The sequence below is a fragment of the Thecamonas trahens genome, assembly GCF_000142905.1.
Source record: "Thecamonas trahens ATCC 50062 unplaced genomic scaffold supercont1.18, whole genome shotgun sequence".
NCBI classification, from domain to species: Eukaryota; order Apusomonadida; family Apusomonadidae; genus Thecamonas; species Thecamonas trahens.
Window position 1 is genome coordinate 414,257 of NW_013657662.1, and position 21,057 is coordinate 435,313.

At 61.4% G+C, this 21,057-nt stretch overlaps 14 protein-coding genes across 14 annotated transcripts; 6 read left to right on the forward strand and 8 right to left on the reverse strand.

Moving 5' to 3' along the window:
• Positions 1-466: 466 nt before the first annotated feature.
• Positions 467-2,290, forward strand: AMSG_04513 (FAD-linked oxidoreductase; the record flags this gene model as incomplete). The annotated part of the gene is made up of 1 exon (XM_013903396.1): positions 467-2,290. One exon carries the CDS (start codon positions 467-469, stop codon positions 2,102-2,104), a length of 1,638 nt encoding a protein of 545 aa, XP_013758850.1. The 3' UTR covers positions 2,105-2,290.
• On the reverse strand, positions 2,166-4,387 carry AMSG_04514 (integral membrane single C2 domain-containing protein; the record flags this gene model as incomplete). Its single annotated transcript, XM_013903397.1, has 2 exons — positions 2,166-2,239; positions 2,284-4,387. The coding sequence occupies 2 exons, from the start codon at positions 4,385-4,387 to the stop codon at positions 2,166-2,168; spliced, it is 2,178 nt and encodes a 725-aa protein (XP_013758851.1).
• Positions 4,388-4,501: 114 nt separating this feature from the next.
• AMSG_04515 (uncharacterized protein) lies at positions 4,502-6,449 on the reverse strand. Its single transcript, XM_013903398.1, has one exon. It carries the CDS (start codon positions 6,356-6,358, stop codon positions 4,526-4,528), a length of 1,833 nt encoding a protein of 610 aa, XP_013758852.1. The 5' UTR covers positions 6,359-6,449; the 3' UTR covers positions 4,502-4,525.
• A 194-nt stretch (positions 6,450-6,643) lies between these two features.
• AMSG_04516 (small nuclear ribonucleoprotein splicing factor) lies at positions 6,644-7,293 on the forward strand (the record flags this gene model as incomplete). Its single annotated transcript, XM_013903399.1, has 3 exons — positions 6,644-6,712; positions 6,941-7,068; positions 7,194-7,293. The coding sequence occupies 3 exons, from the start codon at positions 6,644-6,646 to the stop codon at positions 7,291-7,293; spliced, it is 297 nt and encodes a 98-aa protein (XP_013758853.1).
• Positions 7,294-7,555: 262 nt separating this feature from the next.
• On the forward strand, positions 7,556-8,002 carry AMSG_04517 (uncharacterized protein; the record flags this gene model as incomplete). The annotated part of the gene is made up of 1 exon (XM_013903400.1): positions 7,556-8,002. The coding sequence occupies one exon, from the start codon at positions 7,556-7,558 to the stop codon at positions 8,000-8,002; it is 447 nt and encodes a 148-aa protein (XP_013758854.1).
• Positions 8,003-8,159: 157 nt separating this feature from the next.
• On the forward strand, positions 8,160-9,011 carry AMSG_04518 (uncharacterized protein). The gene is made up of 2 exons (XM_013903401.1): positions 8,160-8,266; positions 8,585-9,011. Exons 1-2 carry the CDS (start codon positions 8,168-8,170, stop codon positions 8,828-8,830), a joined length of 345 nt encoding a protein of 114 aa, XP_013758855.1. The 5' UTR covers positions 8,160-8,167; the 3' UTR covers positions 8,831-9,011.
• AMSG_04519 (uncharacterized protein) lies at positions 8,947-9,441 on the reverse strand (the record flags this gene model as incomplete). The annotated part of the gene is made up of 2 exons (XM_013903402.1): positions 8,947-9,243; positions 9,391-9,441. The coding sequence occupies 2 exons, from the start codon at positions 9,439-9,441 to the stop codon at positions 8,947-8,949; spliced, it is 348 nt and encodes a 115-aa protein (XP_013758856.1).
• Positions 9,442-9,849: 408 nt separating this feature from the next.
• On the forward strand, positions 9,850-11,659 carry AMSG_04520 (uncharacterized protein). The gene has a single exon (XM_013903403.1). The coding sequence runs from the start codon at positions 10,091-10,093 to the stop codon at positions 10,928-10,930; it is 840 nt and encodes a 279-aa protein (XP_013758857.1). The 5' UTR covers positions 9,850-10,090; the 3' UTR covers positions 10,931-11,659.
• Positions 11,660-13,196: 1,537 nt separating this feature from the next.
• On the reverse strand, positions 13,197-14,527 carry AMSG_04522 (uncharacterized protein). Its single transcript, XM_013903404.1, has one exon. The coding sequence runs from the start codon at positions 14,194-14,196 to the stop codon at positions 13,300-13,302; it is 897 nt and encodes a 298-aa protein (XP_013758858.1). The 5' UTR covers positions 14,197-14,527; the 3' UTR covers positions 13,197-13,299.
• A 31-nt stretch (positions 14,528-14,558) lies between these two features.
• Positions 14,559-15,276, forward strand: AMSG_04523 (uncharacterized protein; the record flags this gene model as incomplete). The annotated part of the gene is made up of 2 exons (XM_013903405.1): positions 14,559-15,164; positions 15,262-15,276. The coding sequence occupies 2 exons, from the start codon at positions 14,559-14,561 to the stop codon at positions 15,274-15,276; spliced, it is 621 nt and encodes a 206-aa protein (XP_013758859.1).
• A 197-nt stretch (positions 15,277-15,473) lies between these two features.
• AMSG_04524 (HAD-superfamily hydrolase) lies at positions 15,474-16,434 on the reverse strand. The gene has a single exon (XM_013903406.1). It carries the CDS (start codon positions 16,411-16,413, stop codon positions 15,538-15,540), a length of 876 nt encoding a protein of 291 aa, XP_013758860.1. The 5' UTR covers positions 16,414-16,434; the 3' UTR covers positions 15,474-15,537.
• A 195-nt stretch (positions 16,435-16,629) lies between these two features.
• Positions 16,630-17,417, reverse strand: AMSG_04525 (uncharacterized protein; the record flags this gene model as incomplete). Its single annotated transcript, XM_013903407.1, has 2 exons — positions 16,630-17,220; positions 17,327-17,417. The coding sequence occupies 2 exons, from the start codon at positions 17,415-17,417 to the stop codon at positions 16,643-16,645; spliced, it is 669 nt and encodes a 222-aa protein (XP_013758861.1). The 3' UTR covers positions 16,630-16,642.
• Positions 17,418-18,029: 612 nt separating this feature from the next.
• AMSG_04526 (farnesyltransferase) lies at positions 18,030-19,271 on the reverse strand. Its single transcript, XM_013903408.1, has one exon. The coding sequence runs from the start codon at positions 19,175-19,177 to the stop codon at positions 18,059-18,061; it is 1,119 nt and encodes a 372-aa protein (XP_013758862.1). The 5' UTR covers positions 19,178-19,271; the 3' UTR covers positions 18,030-18,058.
• Positions 19,272-19,698: 427 nt separating this feature from the next.
• Positions 19,699-20,568, reverse strand: AMSG_04527 (uncharacterized protein). Its single transcript, XM_013903409.1, has one exon. It carries the CDS (start codon positions 20,556-20,558, stop codon positions 19,857-19,859), a length of 702 nt encoding a protein of 233 aa, XP_013758863.1. The 5' UTR covers positions 20,559-20,568; the 3' UTR covers positions 19,699-19,856.
• Positions 20,569-21,057: the final 489 nt, after the last annotated feature.

Below are 21,057 nucleotides of genomic sequence, written 5' to 3' on the forward strand. Positions count from 1 at the left end.
GCGGTGTCCGCCCCTCCCCCCTCCTCCTCCTCCTTCCTCCCTCTCAGACGCCCATACCATGGCTCTGTAGGTACACTTCAGTAGTATACCAGCGACAGGTGTGGCTACTGTGGTTGTTGTCCTGTCCTGTGTGGTCTGTGGTCTATGGTATGTTCACTCACTCCACAGTGGTGCATCACCAGCCACCAGCCACCATCACCATCACCATCACCATCACCATCACCATCACCATCACCATCACCATCACCATCACCATCACCATCATCACCATCGCAACCACACCGAACATCCTAAGATCAAGACGTATCTCAAGCATCACAAGTCAAACATCCCCCATCTCCGCCCCGATCCCATCCGACTCACTGCCTCCTCCTGTCTCGTCCCCGCCCCTTACACCGCCATCGCATCGCACATCGCTCTCTCTCTCTCCCCCCCCCCCCCCCCTCCTCTCTCATTTGTCGGCAACATGCTTTTCGCACTGGCAACCTACTTTGGCTACGGCCTTGGGCTCTGCCTGGTGGCGCTGGTCATCCACGTCCTCTCCCAGCCTGACCCATACTCGTTCTCTCTCGATACCTACTTCCGCTTCCGCAACTGGTCCCGCGAGGTCTCCCTCCGTCCTAATTCTGTGGTCTATCCCGAGTCGGTGGCCGATGTGGTAGCAGTGGTCAAAGAGACTCTCGCTGCCGGCTCTTCCCTCCGCGTTGTTGGTGCCGGTCACTCGTGGAACGATGCCATGGCTTCATCGACCACTATGGTCTCGCTCGATCGCATGGATGCCATTCTCAACATTGTGTGGCTCGACAACGGTGATGCCTTTGCCAGCGACGACGACGGCGTGCTCTCGGCCGATGATTCGCTCTTTGACTCGGACGACGACTCGCTCGGCGTCTTTGTTCCCGACGGCGTCGGCGACGACCTCCCTGTTCCCGAGTGGAGCGAGGCCTCTCACGAGCTGGATGCTTTGCTGCTGGCTGCCTCCGACCTCCCGCCGTGCTCCATCCACTCGGCCGATGCTGTGGCGCACGTCACTGTCGAGGCCGGCATCCGCTTCCAGGCGCTGCAGGATGCTCTCGCCGAGCAAGGCCTCGCCTTTGCCGCCCTGCCCTCGGTCGCCGCCCAGTCTGCTGGCGGTCTCATTGCTACCGGCACCCACTCCAACGGCCCGGGCCACCAGAACCTCTCCAACTACGTTGCCGCCGTCGAGATTGTCGACGGCGCGGGCAACGTCCGGGTCGTCACAAACGGTCCATCGTGCGACGACGCGCGCTGGTTTGACGCCGTCCGCCTCTCGCTCGGCTCGCTCGGCATCATCACCAAGATCACCTTTGAACTCGTCCCGCTCTTTAAGCTCACCAAGATCGAGCACCCCGTCTCCTGGGACTATGTCCTCGACCATGTCGACGAGCTCATCGAGTCCGAGGAGTTTTTCAAGCTGTGGACCTTTCCGCGAACAGGCGTCACCCAGCTCTCTGTCTACCGGCGGACTGATCCGAGCGTGCCGTCGACCACGGGCCTTGCCAGCTACCTCGAGAACGTAGTCATTCAGCAGTACGTCGTCAATGCCGTCCTGTGGGCCACCTCGTGGTTCCCGTCCGTCATTGGCCCAACCATGCGGTGCCTCACCGCCATCCTCGGCGAGCGTGTAGCCGTCGATCGCTCCGACGCTCTCTTCAACATCCCGGTTCTCATCCGCCACTTTGAGCTCGAGATTGCCTTTTCGGTCGAGTCGGCCAGGCAGGTCTTGGACGACCTGCTCGCCGAGCTTGAAGCCTCGGACCTTGCGTTCAACATGCCACTCGAGATCCGCTTTGTTGCCGCCGACCAGCTGTGGCTCTCCAACAACTACTCGCGCGCCGCCATCCACATCACCGCTTGCCTCTACGGCCTCGATCCCAAGCCGTACTACGACCTCTTTGAGGCCTTTGCCGCCCAGCGCGGCGGGCGGCCGCATTGGGGCAAGTACTTTACCCATGATGCGGCTCAGCTGGCTGCGCTCTACCCGCGCTGGGACGAGTTCCAGGCTGCGCGTGCAGCCTTTGATCCGCACCACGTTTTTGCCAACGACTGGTCCTCCCGCGTCCTCGGCGAGCCCCGCGCCTGAGCCTCACCGGGACGCCGCGATGATGGCCTGCGACAGCGTCTCGCACCACGCGTCCCGCTCCTCAACCGTCGCCGCCGACAAGTAAAACGTTTTCCGAGTATCGGTGACGGCAAATGACGTCGCCGCACGCCCATCCTTGAACGTCTCAATCGTCGAGTTGGTGTGCAGCAGCGTCGCACCCTTGAGCAGGACCTGGCCCTTGGCCTTATTGAACGCCGGCGCCTCCGGGTTCTGCTCATCTACAAAGTAGTAAAGGACGCGCCCGTCGGCCGAGAGAGTCACCCAGCGCGGCGCCCACACGTGTCGAATGTCTGACCGCCGATCCAGCCAGCCGTGCTTGGAAAAGCCCGAGCCGACCTCGCTCGTCGAGTGGGTGCCCAGTACCTCAACAGCCGAAGTTCCGCTAGCACCGGGCGTCGACCCGCTTGCGCCGGCCTCATCGTTGGTCGCGAGCCCGGCACTCGCTCCAGTATGTGGCGTGAACGTCATGTCCAGGTGCAGCCGCCCGCTCTCGGTGTTGTGGAGCGAGATCCAGTGCTGGCCCTGCAGCTCCGAAACAATCGTCGCAATGTTGATGACAGCGTCACCAAGCGGCTTGTCGCGCCCGATAGTCTCCTTCTCGTTGACCATGATGAACAGCTGCTGGGTGGCCACGTCGTCGACGGCAATGTGGAACGTCTCCTCCCACACAGGATCCGACGTCTTTTTCTTGACTGCCGACGAGTGGACCTCGTCGCCGACGCGGAATACCACGTACGGGTTGCACGTCGGCTTTTTGCCCAGAATCAGCGACTTGGTCGTGGCAATCGAGTCGCCCTTGATGAGTCGAACCGAGAGCACGCCTGGCTGAGCAACCTCGGCCAAACACACTTCCATGTTGAGCGAGATCTGGATCTCGCCAGAGCCCGCCTGCTCGAGTGGAATCCACTTCGTCACTTCGAGGACAGGCTCCGCAGGCTTGACGGGCCCAAGCTCGGACGCGGCAGCCTCGGCCACGTACGCCTCTGACTCGGCCTCGGCCTTACCCTTGTGGTTGGAGGCGAGGCCGGGATCGCTCCCCACCGGCAGCGCCGACGCGTCGTCGAGCGTCATGCTGTCGGCCGGCACACTTGTCGTGCCCAGCGATGCGAGGTCAGCCTTGGCCGCCACGCTCACTGACTTCTTGACGCGGTAGGTGTCCACTTCGGCCTGCAAGCCGACGGTGGCCGTCCCCAATAGCGTGTTCTTCAGCAGCCGGTCTTCATCGTAGACCTCGAGGAAGAGTGAGAGCGGGCGGACGTCGGTGATGTAGAACACAAAGCTCTCGTTCCACACAGGGCCCAACGCCGACTGAATCACTCGGGTCTTGTGCTGCTCACCCTCGGCACCGAGGCGGAGGACGACAAACGGGTCCGACGTGCCAGATGAGTCGACGCCTTGTAGCGCCCGTCCGCCACGGATGGTCACAACCAGGCGCTTGCGGACAAGCTCATCGGGCGTGGGCACCGCCCAGTCGGCAACGTCGTAAGTGTACCGCTTCGGCCACGACATCATGTCGGCCACACCGTTAGTAATGAGCGAGCGGAGCCAGCCCGAGAGCGCCGGCACGCCCAGGAGGTCGACGCCCTTGAGCGGCTTGATGGTCACATCGATGTCGGGCTTGCCTAGGAACGACACATGGCAGATCCGGACGTAGTTCTCGGTGTCAATCGTTATGATCAGCCGGACCTTGCCCACAATCGACAGATCTTTGATAGAGATCGGGATCTTGAGGAGACCCATCTTGGCCGAGGCCACCGACACGCCGCCGCCACGATACTCCAGATCCAGATCGAGCTGAAAGGTATCAAACTCGGCAACCGCGTCATGGCAGTCGGCCGAACAGCGATGAACACGAACTGATTTGATGTACGGCGCCCGCTTTCCGAGCTCAAAGCGGGAGAACCGAAACTCGGAGCAGCCGGGCGGCTTGTAGTACTCGAGCCACGGATCGAGCGTCTCGCGCATGTACTCATCAAACGCAATGTGCGAGACATTGAAGATGCGCTGGAGCACCACATTGAGCCACTCCACCGACTCGAGCCGTGACTCTTCAAACTTGAGATCCATCAGCGATGCCGCCTGCCTTTGCAGAGCCCGCTCGCCGGCCAGCTGGCCCGACCTGGCCAGCCACGCCAGGCTCCCACCCACCAGGACAACTAGCCACAGCCATGCCGTCGACGACTCTATCCACCGTCCGAGCACAAAGGCCACAACCACAAGGCACGCGCCCACTTTCGGGCTGTGAGCGAGGTCGGTGTTCATGCCGGTGGCGGGGGGGCAAGCGTGAGGTGGTGACAAGCGTGAGGTGGCCAGGACGCGGGGGGGGGGACGCCTCGCTCGGTTGCCTGGTACCTCGCACATGCGACAGGCACAGCGTTTGGGGGTATTGTCATCAGTTTATCACCAACGGGCACGCAGACTGGCTTCACGGTGATGAATCTTGAGGCGGGCATTGCGCCTACTGCCGCTGATGTCGTCGTCTTGCCCGCCAGAGTGGCGCGGGTTGTTGGCGTGGATGCGGGTGGTGCGCGGCAGCTGCGGGACTGTGCTCGGGGCGCGTGTGGGCGATGCGCCGGAGAGTCGAGCAAAGGTCGAGGGCGCCCGCGGCGCAGAATGTGTGGGACGGGCCCGCGGTGGGTAGGCCGCGGTACCGGGCGCGGCCTGGAGGTTGGCGTACAATCGCGAGAGCGAGACGTACGACGGGGCGGCGTCGGCAGAGTCAACGGCGGCGCCGCGGACGGCAAGACGGTTGTCTGAGCCGTTGTTGATGGCCGCCAGCGTGTGCAGCCCCTCCGAGTCCGAGTCCGAGTCGGTGTCGCCAAACGTCACGTTGTGGATGTGCGAGCAATCGGGCGGGCCGCCGCGGGCCGACCGCCGCAGCGACCGCGCGCGCCGCAGGAACAGCCCGCCGCGCACCACAGTGGCGTCGTACGGGTCGTCTGGCACGCTGCATGCAGGCCTTCCTTGCGGCGGAGCACAGTACCGCGCCCCAAAGTGGCGATGCATGAGAAAGTGCAGGTGGTCGGCCAGTTCCCTGGCCTCCTCCGGTTTGGCCACACCGGGCCGCGCTCGCACGTTCTCGCGGACAGAGCCTGAGAACAGGGCGTGCGGCTTGTAGATGCGGAGGACCATGCTTGAGCCATGCGACGAGCGCTGCTGGGTTGCCTCTCGGATGGAACGGCCGCCCGCCGGCGCCACCGTCGAATTGTCATCGTCGAGCCATAAAAATGCGTCCTTGGCTTCGTCCTTGGCCACCGGCGCCACCGCCAGCGGCTCAAAGTCAGCTGATGACGAGCTTGAGCTCGAGTCCGAGCTCGAGCCCAAGCCTGGCGATCCATCGCCAGACGTAGAGCGCTCTGATGACGACGACATGATGGCAACCGGCCTCTTTGGCGTTGGCTTGACTTTGCGCTTCTTCCGCGCAACAGGTGACCGGCCCGGGCTATGCGCCTGCGCAGCTTGTGGCTCAGGCTTGACCGTAGGCGCATGCGGTACAAACAGAAACTCGCCCGGCAAAAAGATGTTGAACAGGTCGTCAGTCTGTGGCAGGCGGCGTTTGCGTGATAAGTGAGCAGGCACAGCGCTGCCGTTCTCACCCGCTGCGGAGCTTTCTGTTCGACTTCCTTTGGTCGAAGCTGTTGCCTTCAGGCCATCGACCGCCTTCTTGCGGACACGGCGCTTCTTGCGGATGACGCGCTTGATGGAAACGGCGCCGCGGACAATGTCGAGCGTCCGCTGCTTTTTGCGTGGCGGTCCTCGAGGCAGCGGTGCTTTGGGGAGGAGAAGCTTGGACGATGGTGCAGTCACTGATCCGGCGTTCACGGCCTCGCCTTCTGAGCTGCATGACATGATGAGGCTTGCGTCGTCACATGACGAGCTCAACTCGCTCTCACCATCGCTCTGAGCAGAGGGAGCAAAGAGCGCCGACGGCGAGAGCGCGGTCCCGCTACGGTTGCCGTAATGCGACTGTGCAGCGTGAAAATGCTTGGGATCAACCAGAACCGAGTTGTTGACGACGGCAATGGGGTAGTTGCCTGAGCTCTCCCGCGCCAGAGCCATGATTCTGTCGCCGACTCTCGAGAACATGCCACGGAGCTCCGGTGAAGAATGCTCAATGTTCCGAGTGAGAAGTAGCCGTGGCAAGACTGAGAGCTGGATGCCGCGCGGCCCAGCACCAGCCACCATCTCCATCACCTGCCGCATGACATCGGCCAGGACCGAGTCGTCCTCCATCCTTTGCGCGCGAGCTGTCCGAGCCTTGGGGGAGGGGGGGGCACAGAGAGTACGAGCTTTGACCACCGCCACCGCCACCCCGCTTCCTGGCTCGATGCAGCTGGTGGTGGGGCGGGGCGGGAGGGAGGGAGAGAGGGAGGGAGTGGTGTGTGTGCGGTGTTTCCTTGCACAGAGGTATGGTGGGTTCGTCCTTGGCTCCACCGAGTCGCCGTCCTGCGCCGCCAGGACTGAGCCTTGTCATGACCAAGGCGTTGAGCGTGTTGTAAGTGATATACCTATCTTGTCATGGCTCTTCTGCACCAGTACCTGCACCAGACTGTGTCTGTTATCACCAATGATGGTCGTGTGCTTGTGGTATGCTACGTGGGGGAGCGGGGGGGGGGGGTCAGGAAAAGGCCTTGGCTGTGGCGACTGCAGCGGACTGATCGTGGCCGTGATCAACTTGGCTGCGGTGGCGCAGTGGCTCTTGGCGGGGAAGGGGGAACGCAGGCTAGGGAAAGAAGGAAGGCAAACAGATGAGACTCACCACATTGATGCGGGCGCGGGCGAATGCTGAATGTGGGTCTGTGGGCGGGGCAATAGGGGGTGCTCAAGGCCTTTGACCAGGTGACCAACGTGGTGCTCGACGAGTGCCACGAGCGGGTGTACTCGCTCGATGCTGGTGTCACCACCCTCCCGCTTGGAGTCTACATTCTCCGTGGCGACAATGTGTACGTCCTCGCCATGCTCTTGATGTGTGCCCTAACTGTTCTCCTCCCCCCTTCCTTCCCTCCCCCTCGCTGCTTAGCCTCTATCACTCACACTCTGTCTTGCTATTGGACGACGAGTCGGACAGGGCCATGATTGGGGCAATCGATGAAGAGCTGGACGCGAGCCTGGATCTGTCGCAGATCCGAGCAGCACCGCTGCCGCCCATTGTGCACACACTGATGTGAGAACTGCGGCTGCTCCGTTTTTTCCCCGTGCATGCAGGTCGGCTATACGGCGGGCGAGGAACCTTGGTTCCATCAGCAGACGACGCGCGCTGCCGAATTCATGCGAAGTGGGCACCGCAGCGGTTTCAGGGAAAGGATGCCAGACTCGGAGGCGGTTCGCTGGAAGCTGGTGCAGGAGGGGACAAAACCAGCTCCGATACTGGCGGGATGGCCGTCGCATCGGTAGGTACACATCCCAAGAGTAGATCGGCAATTGATCAGCATGGCCCAGCTCGAAGCAACCGACGACGCGATCGAGGCGTTCAACTCGCTGCGGCGAGCCGGTGGCGGCGCGTTTGTGACTTTGGTGCTCGGCGAGAGCATCACTCTCGGTGAGACGCACCTGCCCGGTCCGGACGGGCAGACGATGGCGTACGAGGAGTTTGTCAACTCACTCCGCGACGACACGCCGCGGTTCATCTTCTACAACTTTGCCTTTGAGACGACTACCGGTGGCTCACGGCTCAAGGTCCTGCTTATCAAGTGGGTGCCTGGGCGGACGACGCGGGTTGACAAGATGCGGTACTCAATGTGGTCGTCGTCGGTCAAGGCGGCCTTCAAGGGTGCGCACTGCACCGTCCAGGCCAATGGCGTCGATGACCTCGACTACCTCACCGTCCTCGAGCGGGCGGCCAAGTTTGAGCGCGATCCAGTCGTCGGCCTCGCTTAGACTTGTACTGCATCAACTGCGTGTTGTACCAGACCAATGAACTTGTTTGTCTTTCCGTATCACTCGCTACCGCCGTGTGTATGGCTGTGGAACGGTACGCTGAGCTGTGGGCGGGCACCAGGCGGTGTGGACACAGACGGACCTCGCCACTCTTGACTCTTCTACATGGCCATGGCGTCTGGAGAGCAGAAGCAGCAGCTGGCAGCAGCCTTCAAGGTCTTTGTCCAATACGCTGGTGCATCTGCAGGCAACCTGTCCAAGGAGGTACGTGGCGTGTCCCCGTCCCGCCTCCACCACCTGACCCCCCCCTCCCTGTCCCCCTTGTCCGCCTTCTCGGGCTGCCTTCTCGCGGCCGAACAACACGTAGGGCGTACTGTGGACAGCAAGTGGCATGTGACTTATGTGAGTGTGTTTGTATGTGTGGCGATGGTGGGGTGGTGGTGGGGCGATGGTTGGTGGTGCCGGTGGGGGTGATGGTGATGGCGCTGGCCATGTCGATGATTGGGTGATGGTGCTGCGGATGATGTCGATGATGTGATGAACGTCGATGGCGGGGTCATGGTGGGGCGATGCATGGAGCAGGACTGTGCCAAGGTCTCGCCTGTGCTGGAGGAGATGTATGATGAAATCAACACCAACAAGTCGGACACCATCACCAAGCGCGAGTGGCTCGAGTACTGGACCAACTACCCCGAGTTTGAGAAGAACGATATCGTCACGCCCATCGTCTCGCTGGCAAAGTCTTGCAAGGAAGAACTGCTGCGCAACGAGCGCGAGACGTACCGCCAGAAGGAGGACGATCCGTGCTACTTTCCTGGTCTCGAGTAGTTCACATCGCTACGTCACGTTGGCGTTGAGCTCTTTGTGGTCTTACTCGCCATGACGGAGCTCGGGCTGAGACAGCGCGGGAGACCGCAATTGCCTTGGCTGGTGGAAGGAGATACTCAGGCCTCGACGGGTGCTGCTATGGGATTGAACTTGTAGAGCGCATCAAAGACACGAAAGGTGATGCGGGGCGGGAGCTTCTTGTCGACAAAGGTCATCCACTTTGAGTCAATGTCGAGCGGATCGGTGATCAAGACAATGACCACCGACGGGACAAAGCCATTGTCGCTCCCCATCCCCAGTCGCATCTTCTCATTCATCGCCGAGCCAAGGATAAGCCCCACCGAGGGTGCGTTCAACTCGTCATCCACCTCCACACATCCATTAACCCGTGCCCGAATGGCCTCGAGTACTGCCTGCGGATCAAAGCCATCGCCATCACTCGCCCGACTTTGTCCGCCATCATCATCCCCATCGCCTTCTCCACCACGACTCTTCCCAGAATGCCAAACACGAAATGCCTGCGCAAGGCTCTTGACCATACCACACACCCTCATCTCCACCTTGCCTGCGTCCGCGTCCGCCATCAGCTCGGTCCGTCCCACTGCAGCCATGATGACGTCAACGAGAGCTGTCACGACAAGTACGTCCAAGCGCTCCCACCCCCCCCCCTTACCCCCTTGCGCACGCACGCTTTCCGTTTCCCGTTTCTCCATCTGCTCGCGCTCCCTGTGACTGAATGAAAAAGGAAGGTTCGGTGATGGGTCGGTGGTCGGCGGGTTGGCTGGTCGGTTGGTCGGCTGTCTGCCAAGCGACTCGAAACGCAGCCTTGGTCCTCGGTGCTTATCGCTCATCTCATCCTTTGTGGCGCGAGAGGAGAAGAGAGAAGGGGAAGTCGACGGAGCTTGTGGTTGGAAGTTAGGGAAGGTAATCACGTGTGAGCTGGTGGGGGGGGGGCATGGCTGCATTGCCTCCTTCGGTGTCTGTTGTTCCGCAAGGTGGTTGCCCGGCAGGTGATGATGACATCGAGCTGCCGCTGCTGGCGGTGGCCACGCAAAGCTCGCGATTTGCTTGGACTGGGCCGCGGAATGGCAACAGGGGGACAGATCGTAATTCTGACAATGACAGGGCTGCGTCCAACGAGGGTGGACTCAGCGGGGAGCAGAGTCAGATGGGGTTGGAACCGAGGAGGAGCTGGCTGCAGGTGCCGGAGCGCTGGCGCGGTATCGCGACGGCTTATGGGTTGCCATCAACACCCGCCGGATGATCAAGGCTCTGGTTGGCTGCGGACTCTTGACTTGGATCGTGACCTGGACCATGGCGTTTTCGATCGGCTATGCAGATGGCGGGGCAGTGTTCGCGCTGTCCATGCCGCCTGCCATGCTGGTGGTGAGCTACTGCCTGATCTGGGGCACGATTGCTCGCGAGGCTGACTCGGACTCGCGAATCGGAACAGCAATGTGCGTCCTTGGCCCGCTGATGGTGGCGATCATGGTCGGCGGCGCATATCTCACCTTCTGGATTTCGACATTTTTGGCGGTCTATCGCGGCCCGTTGCCGCAGGCCAGAAGCGCCGAGATGCAGGCCATGCTCTCGCCGTCTGTGGTTTGGGCCGATCTGGAGCCGTCGTCATACGAGGTCCTGACCAAGTATCGTGTCCGCGTTCGGTTCAAATCGGGCAAGCAAAAGGGGAAGACTCATTACGCTATGGCGCCTTTGGTTCCTGCCTGTCCTCCTCCCGGGTGTAGCGGTGTGCGGACGGTGGCCTTGTGGGTCGTCGGCTGCCCGACATCGAGTTGCCAGGCAAGAGTCCCGGCCATCACCGGGATGACCAACCACCTCAACCTCGGCCGGCGCGACATCCACACCTTTGTTCCGACCTCCAACAGGTTTGGGCGTGGAATCTCGGCTGCAACAGCAAAGTTTGACAACATGACGGTGGCAGCAACCGACATGGCCGTCTTTGAGCTCACCGATCTCACTCGGGTCCGCAGGCAGCTAGCGCTGGTCGGCTTTCTTGTCCCAGGTATTCTCCCCATCCTTGCGTTTGGGTGCTGCTGGCGGATCTGGAAGGCAGCGTCCGACCCGGAGCCAGAGTTCTAGCTGGCGGGGACGGCTCCGCGGCGAGCGATGCGCATGGCCTCGCGCTGTTCCTCGGGCGAGACGATGCCGTTCTTGGACTCACCGTCGACGCCGATGTAGGTGCTGGAGACCGGCTCGAGAGTGTCCCAGTTGAATTGGAAGCCGCAGCCGCCTTTGCGCACGGCATCGACGATGGAACCGTGTGCATTGTTGCCACAGAGGATGACATTGCAGCCCGAGACGCGCTCGATGCTTGTGCCGCAGCACGGGCAGCGCTTGCCGGTCCGGCTCAGCGCGGTGAGCGTTGCTTCGTCGACATCGGCGCCCTCAGCGCAGGCATGGAGCTCGTCAGGCGCGACGAGTACGTGGCACTCGACGCAGACAAGGGCGCCGCAGCGGCAAATGCCCGGGCGGATGACACGGCGGCGGTCAGTGCCGTCGGTGCCGACCCGCAGCGAGTATTCGGGCTCGCGGTGGAGGAGTACGTTGCCGCACTCGGCTGGGCATGCAAAGAGCAGCGCCTCGCCAGCGGCACGGCGCTGCTCGCGGATAACCCGCAGTCGAATGTCGTCTGATATGACGGCCCGGCGAGCAAGAAAGGTCAGCGTCTTCTCCTCGATGCGCCCGGTGACCGGCAGCTCGGCGCCGGCGTCGGCGCGGCATTGCGGACAGTAGGCCGGAAACTGGCCAAGCTCGAGCATCGAGTCAAGCGAGCGCTCGATGCAGTCTTCGCAGTAAAAATGATCGCATGTAGTGGCCAGTCCGTACTGCGCTGGGCCCCAGCAGATGAGACAAACAACGTCGTCGTCGAGGACCGGCGGCGCCTGCAGCGAATCGACCCACTGCGAGGTCCGCCCGCTGCCGCGGCACATCCAACAGACTTGCTCAAGCTGCAGCGCGGTCGATGGACCGGCGTCATCGGTCGAGCTGCAGCTGGATGTCGGTGAGTCCGGCGCAACCTGACCCGAGTTGGCACGGACGAGCGAGGGAAAGTCGATCGAGCCCGCAGGAGTGAGCGCAACCCGAGTCGTTTTGTTGGCGCGCATGCCTTCGGCGTCGATGACGGCAGTGAGTTTTCCCTCGCCCTTGCACACTCCGCACGGAGCATCCGAGCCGAGCTCGAACAGCTGGTTCCGCTGCATCTCTAGCGCCGCTGAGCCAGGCGGGACCAGGTGGGTGATGTCGTCGAGCTCGACGGTCTCAGGCTCAAGTACGTTGAGGACGGCGGCGTCGCGCTCGATGGCGTCAATGATGTGCTGCAGCTGTCGAAGCACTGGGCTTGAGGCCGGGTCCAAGCCGGCCTCGGACGCCAGGGCTGCCAGCTCGCGAGCGCGATCGAGCTCCATGTCTTCGTGAGCCTCGGCCAGGAGCTCGCGGACGAGATCGGCCAGCTGGGCTTCGGCCCGGCCAACAATTGCTCCTGGACTTGGCCTGCCGGCACTAGCCGCATGTCGCTGACAGCCTTGAGCCACTTACGGAGGCAATCTATATCCCGCGCCGCCGCGGCCTGTCCGAGCTCGTCGTAGACTTGGATGTGGATCCGCTCCGCGAGCTCGACGACAATATCCTCAACCTCGGCTGCCCGTGGGCTGGACCTAGCCATTGCCACCATGTTCATAACACTCTCGGATGAGGGCGGTGGCTCGCGAGTGGCCTCAGCGGCCAGACACTTGCGCAACGCAGCGACGACCTCATCGTCATCGTGCGACAAGCCAAAGCTGAGGGCAACAGCATTCGCCCGCTTCAGCTGATTAAAAGTCAGCGGCCTATCCCACAACAACAAGTTGACAGTCGCTCTCCCTGCGATCTCGATGAGCTCTGCCACCTGAGGATCGTTGTCGGCGAAGCCCTGGCGCGGAGCGATGGCGTTGATGACAGCGCTCCTGGCAAGCTCCAAGGCATCAATGAGCGGCTCAGCATCGATTTCTATCCCGATTTCCCCCAGTTCTTGGCAGCATCCCTTCAGCTGCTCTTCTGCTGCCTCTCTCCGTCGGCTGGCCTCTGCCAAAGCCTCCCTGGCCCTGGCGACCAAGCGATGGCCTGGCGGAACACCGGCGGCCTCTGCCGCCGCCAGAGCTCGGGTCAGCGTCCCGACTCGACCAGCCAGCACAGCATGTTGTAGCCTCTGATGCGCAGCCGCATGTGTTTCCACCCGTGCCCTCAGTGCCGCGTTGCCCATGCTTGGCCTCGGCTCGTTGGCCCTGTCAAGACCGGAGTTGAGTGTCGAGTGGCAGTCGGAGGGACGGGCGGAAGGAGGGGGACGGGAGATGATGAGGCGGAAGGGGGATCGGGCAGATTAGTGTGTTTGCTTCCTATGTCCATGTGCTTGCTTATCAGCTAGTGTATTGACGACGACCCGTCGCACACGAGTGGTGATGGAAGCGGTGAGATCACTGTGGCGAGGCCGGGCTCATGTTTCGGGGTGACGCGCGCGAGGTCGTGACCTTGCTGCGTTCGCGGTGTGCCTTTGCCTCTTGGGAGAAGACCTTTCTTGCGTTCTGGGCGAGCATGATCTTAGCCCGCACCACAGGCCTGGACTTGTTGGGCAGGATCTTGCCTTGCCGCTTGTGCACGTGCTTGATCGTGCCCTTTGCACGGACCCAACCAGCGCTGTTGATGGACCGCAAGATTGGATCGGTATTGTCGACAAACGAAAAGAACTTCATCATGCTAAACTGCGCCCCGAATCGCTCATCAGGCACATATCGAAGATGCTTGTCAGCGGCGGACATTGCAGGCGCAGGGACGTGCTCGACGAGGAGCGAGACTTGCACCTCGTTCTCAGAAGTGTCGAGGAAGAGATATGCAAGTGTGCCCTCGATCGTCACCTTGGCCACAAACGGCAAGTTGCGGTGTGACTCTTCCTGCCGGAAAATGTTGAGCAAAGTGCCTGCATCCGGCCCGACGACCCGCAGCTTGTCGGCCCGACGAAGCGCAGCAGCCATCCAAGGCTGGCTCACCACATTGAAGGCGAGTGACGGTCGCTGACAGACACGATGGCGATCCTCTCGAAAGACATCGACAGGCATGCCCCTCCTGTCCACAAGGTGCACTCGCAAGTGCGTGGCTGCAAACGGCTCCGGGTTTGCCAGCTCAATTACTCGATTCGTCACCGAGTGTGACGTCGACTCGGCCTTTGTCGAAGTCGGCATGCTCAACATCTCCACCACGGGCGCGGGCTGTGGGTTCCCCTTTGAGAAAGATTTCCTCATGCCCTTGACATTGTGTTTCTCAAAGGCCAAGCTTTTAGAAAAGGTAATTTGCCTGTGCTGGCTCTCGATGTCCATACCAGGCAAGGAGAGCGAGAAGAGTGTGGCGAATACCGAAATGCTCGACGCGTTCCTCCTTCGCCGTTTTTTTGTTCCTCCACGACGTCACACCAAACTGCAACCGCCCGATTGCACTTTTGGCCTTAGATTTGCACTCTCGCGAGGAGATAAAACAGCACCGCGACCGCCTCCAATAGCGCTTCCCTACCTGCGGTATCACACATCATTACCTGGTCCCTCATCAATCGCACGTACGTCGCAGTAAGAACAACAAAACAATGGTCAAGGCCCGCACCAAACCCACGTCGCGTGGCCGTGCCCCAAATCAGGGGAAGCGCAACATGTTCGGAAAGGTGATGCGAGTCCTTTTCCCCCACACCATGGACAAGGCCACGAGGACCGCGCGGAAGGCGGCGCTCACTAAGGCCATTATGGCGAAAACCAACGGCATGCCCGCTGCAACAATCGACCAGCTCACACTCGGCTTGCGGTCCCTTCTTGCCGCAGACTCGTCGCTCCCGGCCAGGACGACTAGCACCCTCCTGACTCCAGATGTCAGCGCAGGCATCGTCCAGGGATACGCATTCGAGCCGAGCGTCCGAGTCGTGGGCGAAGTCTCCCGGCCTGACAAGAACCACGACCTCCGCCGCGCGGCCGGCATGGAGGCAGTCATCACCACCGGCCGCGTCCCCATCGAGAGGTTTGTGGCCGAGGCTTCCGTTCGTCACCATCGCGCCAACCACACCAAAGTCAAGCGCGAGAAGAAGAAGTCTGCTAACGCTGGTAAGAACGACATGGCCATCGAGATTAGCCTGGCGCCAACCGTCGAAGAGGTCAAGTCAACAATCACGACCATCGCCAACAACTTCTCAGGCCGAGCCCAGAAGATGCGCGACACAAGCTCGGGTGTGCAGCATGACGTGATGCCGCAACAGGTTGTGCCAACGACACCACCTGCTGCCCCGTACGAGCCCATGCCCAACGACGTCTCACTCATGCAGACTCTCCTGGCCTCGCCTTGCCCAACACACGGCCCCGCCCTGCTTGCCGTGGGGATCCCGGGCTTGGAAAATGACGTTCCAGGTGTGTGGCCCATGAACATCCAGCAGATACTCCAGACGCCACCATCGCCAAGCCCGACGACAGCGTCCGTTGCCTCTACGGCAGTGGCTACGCCAACGTGTCAGGGAACATCCCCGCCACTCCTCGACTTTTCGATGAGTACAAATGTGGAGGGGGCATGCAATGACCTGGGACTTCTTCCCGAGATGGAGGTCACCACCGATAACAGCGTCTTCGACATCAACGACGAGCCGCTCTACTTTGCTTCTCATATCAACATTGACAAGGTGTATGGGCTTACCTCGCCTCAGTGAGCGCTTGCAAGCGAGTTACAAGATCGTCCAGCGTGTGGATAACACAATCTTTCTCAACAAAGGGCGGAACCGCCTTACGGGCGTCTGTGCGGTGGATGAGGAGAGGGGAGAAGCCCGGTGCCGCAATTGCACCATGGTAGTCAGCCATGGAGTCTCCCACATGCAGCGCAGTGATGACTTCATCATCGCTGTCGGCATCATGCCACGGCAAACCGAGGTCGGCGGCGGCGTCAGCGGCGCGGGTGGCTGCGACAGCGAAGATGGCCGGATCTGGCTTGGGCGCTTTGACCGAGTGCGAGTCGACCACAAAGTCAAAGAACTTGGCCAGATCGAGCGAGGCGAGGGTGTCGTTGACCTTGGACGTCATGTTGGTAACGACACCAAGGATCGGGCGGGCACCAGTCGCCGGCAGCCTGATCTCCCGCAGCTCGCGAAGCGCAGGTTCAACATCGGGGTACATGGCATAGGCACCCGAGGTAGTAAAGTGCGTGACCAGATGATCAAACAGGCCGTCATTGATAAGGAGGCTGTTGATGGAGCCCAGAGCAGCATGGGCCGAGAGCGAGTCCGGGACAAGACCAGCATCATGAGCAGCATGGACCCCGTTCTCAAAGGTAGCACTCACCACCTCCCACCACCATCCATGATGATCAAGACCAGCTTCAGCACCAAAGTTGGGCAGTGACGCATCAGTCGCCTTGTACGCCGCAAAAAAGGCAGTATCGAGCAGTGCAATGACCTCGGGTTGCCTCATCCACCAAAGTCGACTTGGCTCAGCGGTTGCCATGGCCTCGCCATAGTGACTCCCCACAGAGGCGCAAATGTAGGCCAGCGTGTCAGAGAAGTCGAGTGTCACCATCTGCACACGTGACAGTGCTCCGTTGCACGCCCACGTGCTAGCCCTTGCCATGGGGTACCGGGCAAGAAGGGGGGGCGTGAGGTGGTGGTGGTGGTGTGGGCGGTGTGGGCGGTGTGGGCGGCGGGCGACGAGCGCGGCGGCGGTCGGCAAACATGGCTCGATCAGAGTTTGAATTGGTGTTGATGTGATCTACAGGGTGGTGTGGTTGAGGTTGTAGGGGGGGCTGTGATTAGTCAAGCGGCTTGGTGCGCTTGCCGGGACGAGGATTGAGGGAGGCGGCATCGACCTCGGGCTCCTCACCCTCGTCGTCCATCGGCACGGCGGTTGAAGATGCTGATACACTGCTGGCGGTTGTTGGCGTGTCTTCTGCGCGGCGCTTCGTCCGCGGGTGCTGGACATGACCGGCAACAAAGATGGCATCGCCGTGGAGCGGGTGGCCTGCGATCGCTACCGACTCGGACTCGCCGCTGCCACCCGACTTCAGCATGTACCGCGGCTCGTCGGCGGCAAGTTCCGACGACACTGCTCCGGCGCCGTCGGACAGGTATCGCACAGTGCGTCCGTTGATGACAGTCTCCATCATCGAGGTACCCTTGGGCAGGCTCTCGGTCCACGACGGCGAGTAGATCTGCTCGTCGTCCATCGGAATCGCCTCCTCAGCAGCCGCAGCCGATGGCGACGGCAGCGCATCAGGAGTGACCTGGAAGTTTTCACCCTGTCTGGTGTGAAAGTTGACCGTGTTTCCCTCGCCAGTAATGTGGCTTTCCAAGCCGCGCTGCTTCCGCTCGTACGTCAGCTCATTCGACTCTGCATCAGCCCGTTTCGTTCCCGATGCGTAAGATCAGCTACCTCCCTCCCTACCTCCTCCTCCCCCCCCCACACACACACACCTGCAACTCTCTGATCTACTTACCCACCACGGTGGCCTGCGCCTGTCCGACCTGTGCGCTCTGCAAGTTCTTCAGCTTGGCATCCAGCCCTGCACTCGCAGCCGGAGCAGCCATGGCCACACATCCAAATTGCAACCCCAGCCACGATCACAGTCACGCGTTGCCATCACCATCGCCATCACCATCGCCAAGCCCCGTCATAGTCACGGTCACGGCCACGGTGACGGTCGTGATCACCCACCCCATCACCATCACCATCATCATCCCGCTTCGCCCATATGAGTCCACGCCCGCACCAATCCCTCACGCCGGAATCCCAGCCTACATCCAACATACGCGCCAGGATGGAGTTGGCCTCGCTCTGGGCCAATCGACTCTGTCCAGCTGCCGCAGCCTGGCTGCTCGAGCTCGCCGCCGAGCTCCTTGCACGCTCCGAGAGCCGCTGATGGGCGTAGGGATCCATATCAAGGTCAAGAACACACAACTGCTCCTCTGTTACGGTGTGGTTTGTGCCGTCTTGTCAACCTGGACAGTGCTTGAGTTGTAGTAGGCTTGGCTGGCGAGAGGTGTGTGCTCCGGTGTGTTCAGGAAGGTGAGCCCGCCGGCGGCCGACGAGGAGTACACGCCGGCGCTGGGGCAATTGGCTGGAGTCGCGGCGTTGGTGACCAAGCAGCCTGATCCAGGTACTGTTAAGGCCTAAAAGCAAGTCGGTGGACAGACTACAAGAGGCTGGACGCGTGGTGTTTATCATTGCTCTACATGACAGGGCCAAGGTCGGCAAAGTAGCGGACAGCTTGGATGGCCTTGTTCTGCGAGATGGCGTAGACCGGGTCGACGGGCTGGAGGAGATTGAACGGCGAGCCAACAATGGTGAGCGATCCATCCGAGTTGTGCTGTGCCACAGAGAGGCCCGCCAAATTGTAGCATGTGTGGTAGTAGTCTGCATACCGCTCGGGCTTGTCCCGCAGCCCGCCACGCGGCTGCTGCGCAGCTACCAGGATGTAGTCCTGCAGCGCCTCCTGCGAGAACAGATGGCTGCCGCCGCGGACGAACCGGGCCTCAACAACCTCGCCGGGTGCGATGCTCTGTGGCGGTGCGTACATGGTTCCGACCTCATAGACAGAGTCGGCGCCGTGCGAGAGTGCCCAGGCCGCCATCGGCGGCACCGCGCCCTGCCAGAACGAGTAGCAGCCGTCGACAAGCTTGTTGGTCCGACCCTGGAACCCGCCCTCGACCCGCATCTGCCGCGAAGCCACCCAGAACAGCAGCGGCTCCATCCGCAAAAGATGCGTTGAGCCCACGAGCAGCATCGCCGCCAGGCCGCAGTACGTGTAGCCGCCGTGCGGCTCGCTGCCGGGCAACGCGCCGATGCCGCCATCAAAGCCCTGGCACGATGCCACAAACTCACCGACCCCGCGCCGGAGCTCGTCGTCCAAAATGCCGGTAACGCTTGCCACATGAACAGCACAGTAAGAAGCACGAGTGTCGACCTCGCCGTCGTGGTGCATGCAGAACGCGCCACACTCTGCCTTGAGCGAGAGCAGCCACGACCGCAGCGCCGGACGGTCGATGACCTCATAGGCCTCGGGCGAGCCGACAATCGAGAGCGCGCAGACAGCTGCATAGGTTGGCGCCAGATGCGCCAGCTGGCCTGGCCCGCCGGCAAAGCCACCGTTTGGATCCTGGCAGTGGCTGAGGAACGAGATGACGCCGGCCTCCAGATCCTCCCCAAGCGGCGCGCCCATCAGATCCAGCGCGTTGAGGCACCAGTACACGATCCACGGCCGGGATGCGTCCAGCGTCTGATAGCCTGCACCAAGCCGACCCAGACCCCTCCGGACAAAGCCCTCATGTCCGCCCTTATTGAGCACCATAGCCTCCACCGGCAGCCGACCCTCATCATCGCCCAGACCTCGAGTCGCCGAGCGAGTCCCAAAGCCATCTTCATCCCCATCAGAAGCAGAAGCCACTTTCGACTCATGTGCAACGTCCAAACCCATAGCAGCACGTGCTAGTGCTACGAGGTGATCTCGCTCACAGTCTGGCGTGGGTGATGGGACGTAGTTGTCCAGCAACTCGACCACCGACGCCTCCACTCTCTGTTGCTCACGCGAGCTGTGTGAGGGCCAATGGTCATCATTGAACACAACCTCGTCCGCTCCTGCTCCCGTGCGAAGCATGTAGTCGAGGCGCGAGGGAACGGTGTGGTGGAGAGGAGTATGACTAGGTGTCAAGGTAAGCGGGGAGTGGCGTGGGGGGGTGACTGTCCCATCCCCCTTCCCCGTCTCGACTGCTCGCCCGGCTCGGCTGGCGGTCGTCACATGTACTCGCTCGCTCTCGCTCGATCTCGCCAGAAAGTCACCGTCCAGGCTGAAAGGGGGGGGAGGAGAGGGGGGGGAGTGTGTGTGTTTGGGCCGTACGGATAGTTGGTACGGGATGGAGGGATGTTGTATGCTGTTGTGCATCGGCACGTTGTTGGTCTTGATCTGTTGCCTAGAGGGCGTGATGAGGTGAGCCGGGTGAGGCCAGGAGGGCCCTATGCTGTGGCATTGCTCATCTGGGATCGATGGCGGCGTAGTTGTCAGGAAGCGCGAGGTCGTAGCCGGCCAGGATGGCAACGCGGGGGTTGAGTAGGTCGCGGAGTTTGCGGAGGCGGGCGAGGTGGCCCTCGATCCGCGCAACGCGGGGATCTTTGTCGGCGTCCGACGCACTTACGCCATCCTTATCGGCAGCAGCCTTGCCATAGACAGCGCGGCCAAGGACAGCTAGCTCATTGACACCAAACCGGCGCCACAGCGGCGATGGCTGGATGAGATACAACCGGATGCGGGTGATGGCCGGCTGCGGATCAGGCAGGCGACAGCTGATTACCTTTGTCAGCGGTGAGGCAGACATGGAATCGTCTGCACCCTCTCCATCAGCGGATCTGGGCGCCACCACAAGAATGATCCAGGCCTCGGCATCAGTCTCGAGATGGGGATCGGCCATGAGCTTGACGACATCCATATCAATCCAACGATCATCAGCCACTTCATCATCGCCAGTATCATCATTTGCCCGAAGATACGAGAGTCTCAACGCGGCGGTGTAGTAGTTACGAAAGGCGATGACGGCCAGCGCCGCCGAGCTCTCCTTCAGCGTCAGCTCCTGGTACACCGGACATGGACGGCTTCCTGGCGGAGCAAAGACCTGTGGATGGAGAACAAAGCTCAAGTCAACAACCTCGAGCCCATCCTCTCCTTCTCCTGTACTCATCCCCTTCTTCTTCAGCCGTAGTCACGTGCCTCGGCCTCAGCCCTAGCTCTTGCCCGCTCGTCGAGGCCGGTGTGGTCTCGGTTCGACTGGTTGAGCTGGTCGGCCACCACACCGACGTCCGATCAGATTGGCCTCACAGTAGGATAGGATTGAGCCAGCTAGTGCTTGACTATGCCTCATTTTTGCCAATCTCTGCCATCATCATCATTGCGCACGAGTCCTCATCGCCTTGAAGTACAGAGCAAGCGAGTGAGAGCAGCTGAGCCCACTCTTCCCCGCCCCACACATTGCCCTCCCCCCCCTCTATTCCGACTCCGATCTTCTCCTCCATCTTCTCCATCCCCGTATCCCTGCATGTGTGATTCCCTCTTTTGCGATCGATCATCCAACCATAACTTCATTCCCCAGCTCTCCAGCTCGCTTCCTCGACTGGCTTCCTCGCTGGCGTGCGCGCAAGCGCTTGGTCGCCGGCTACCTGACAGCCACCCAAACGCGCCTT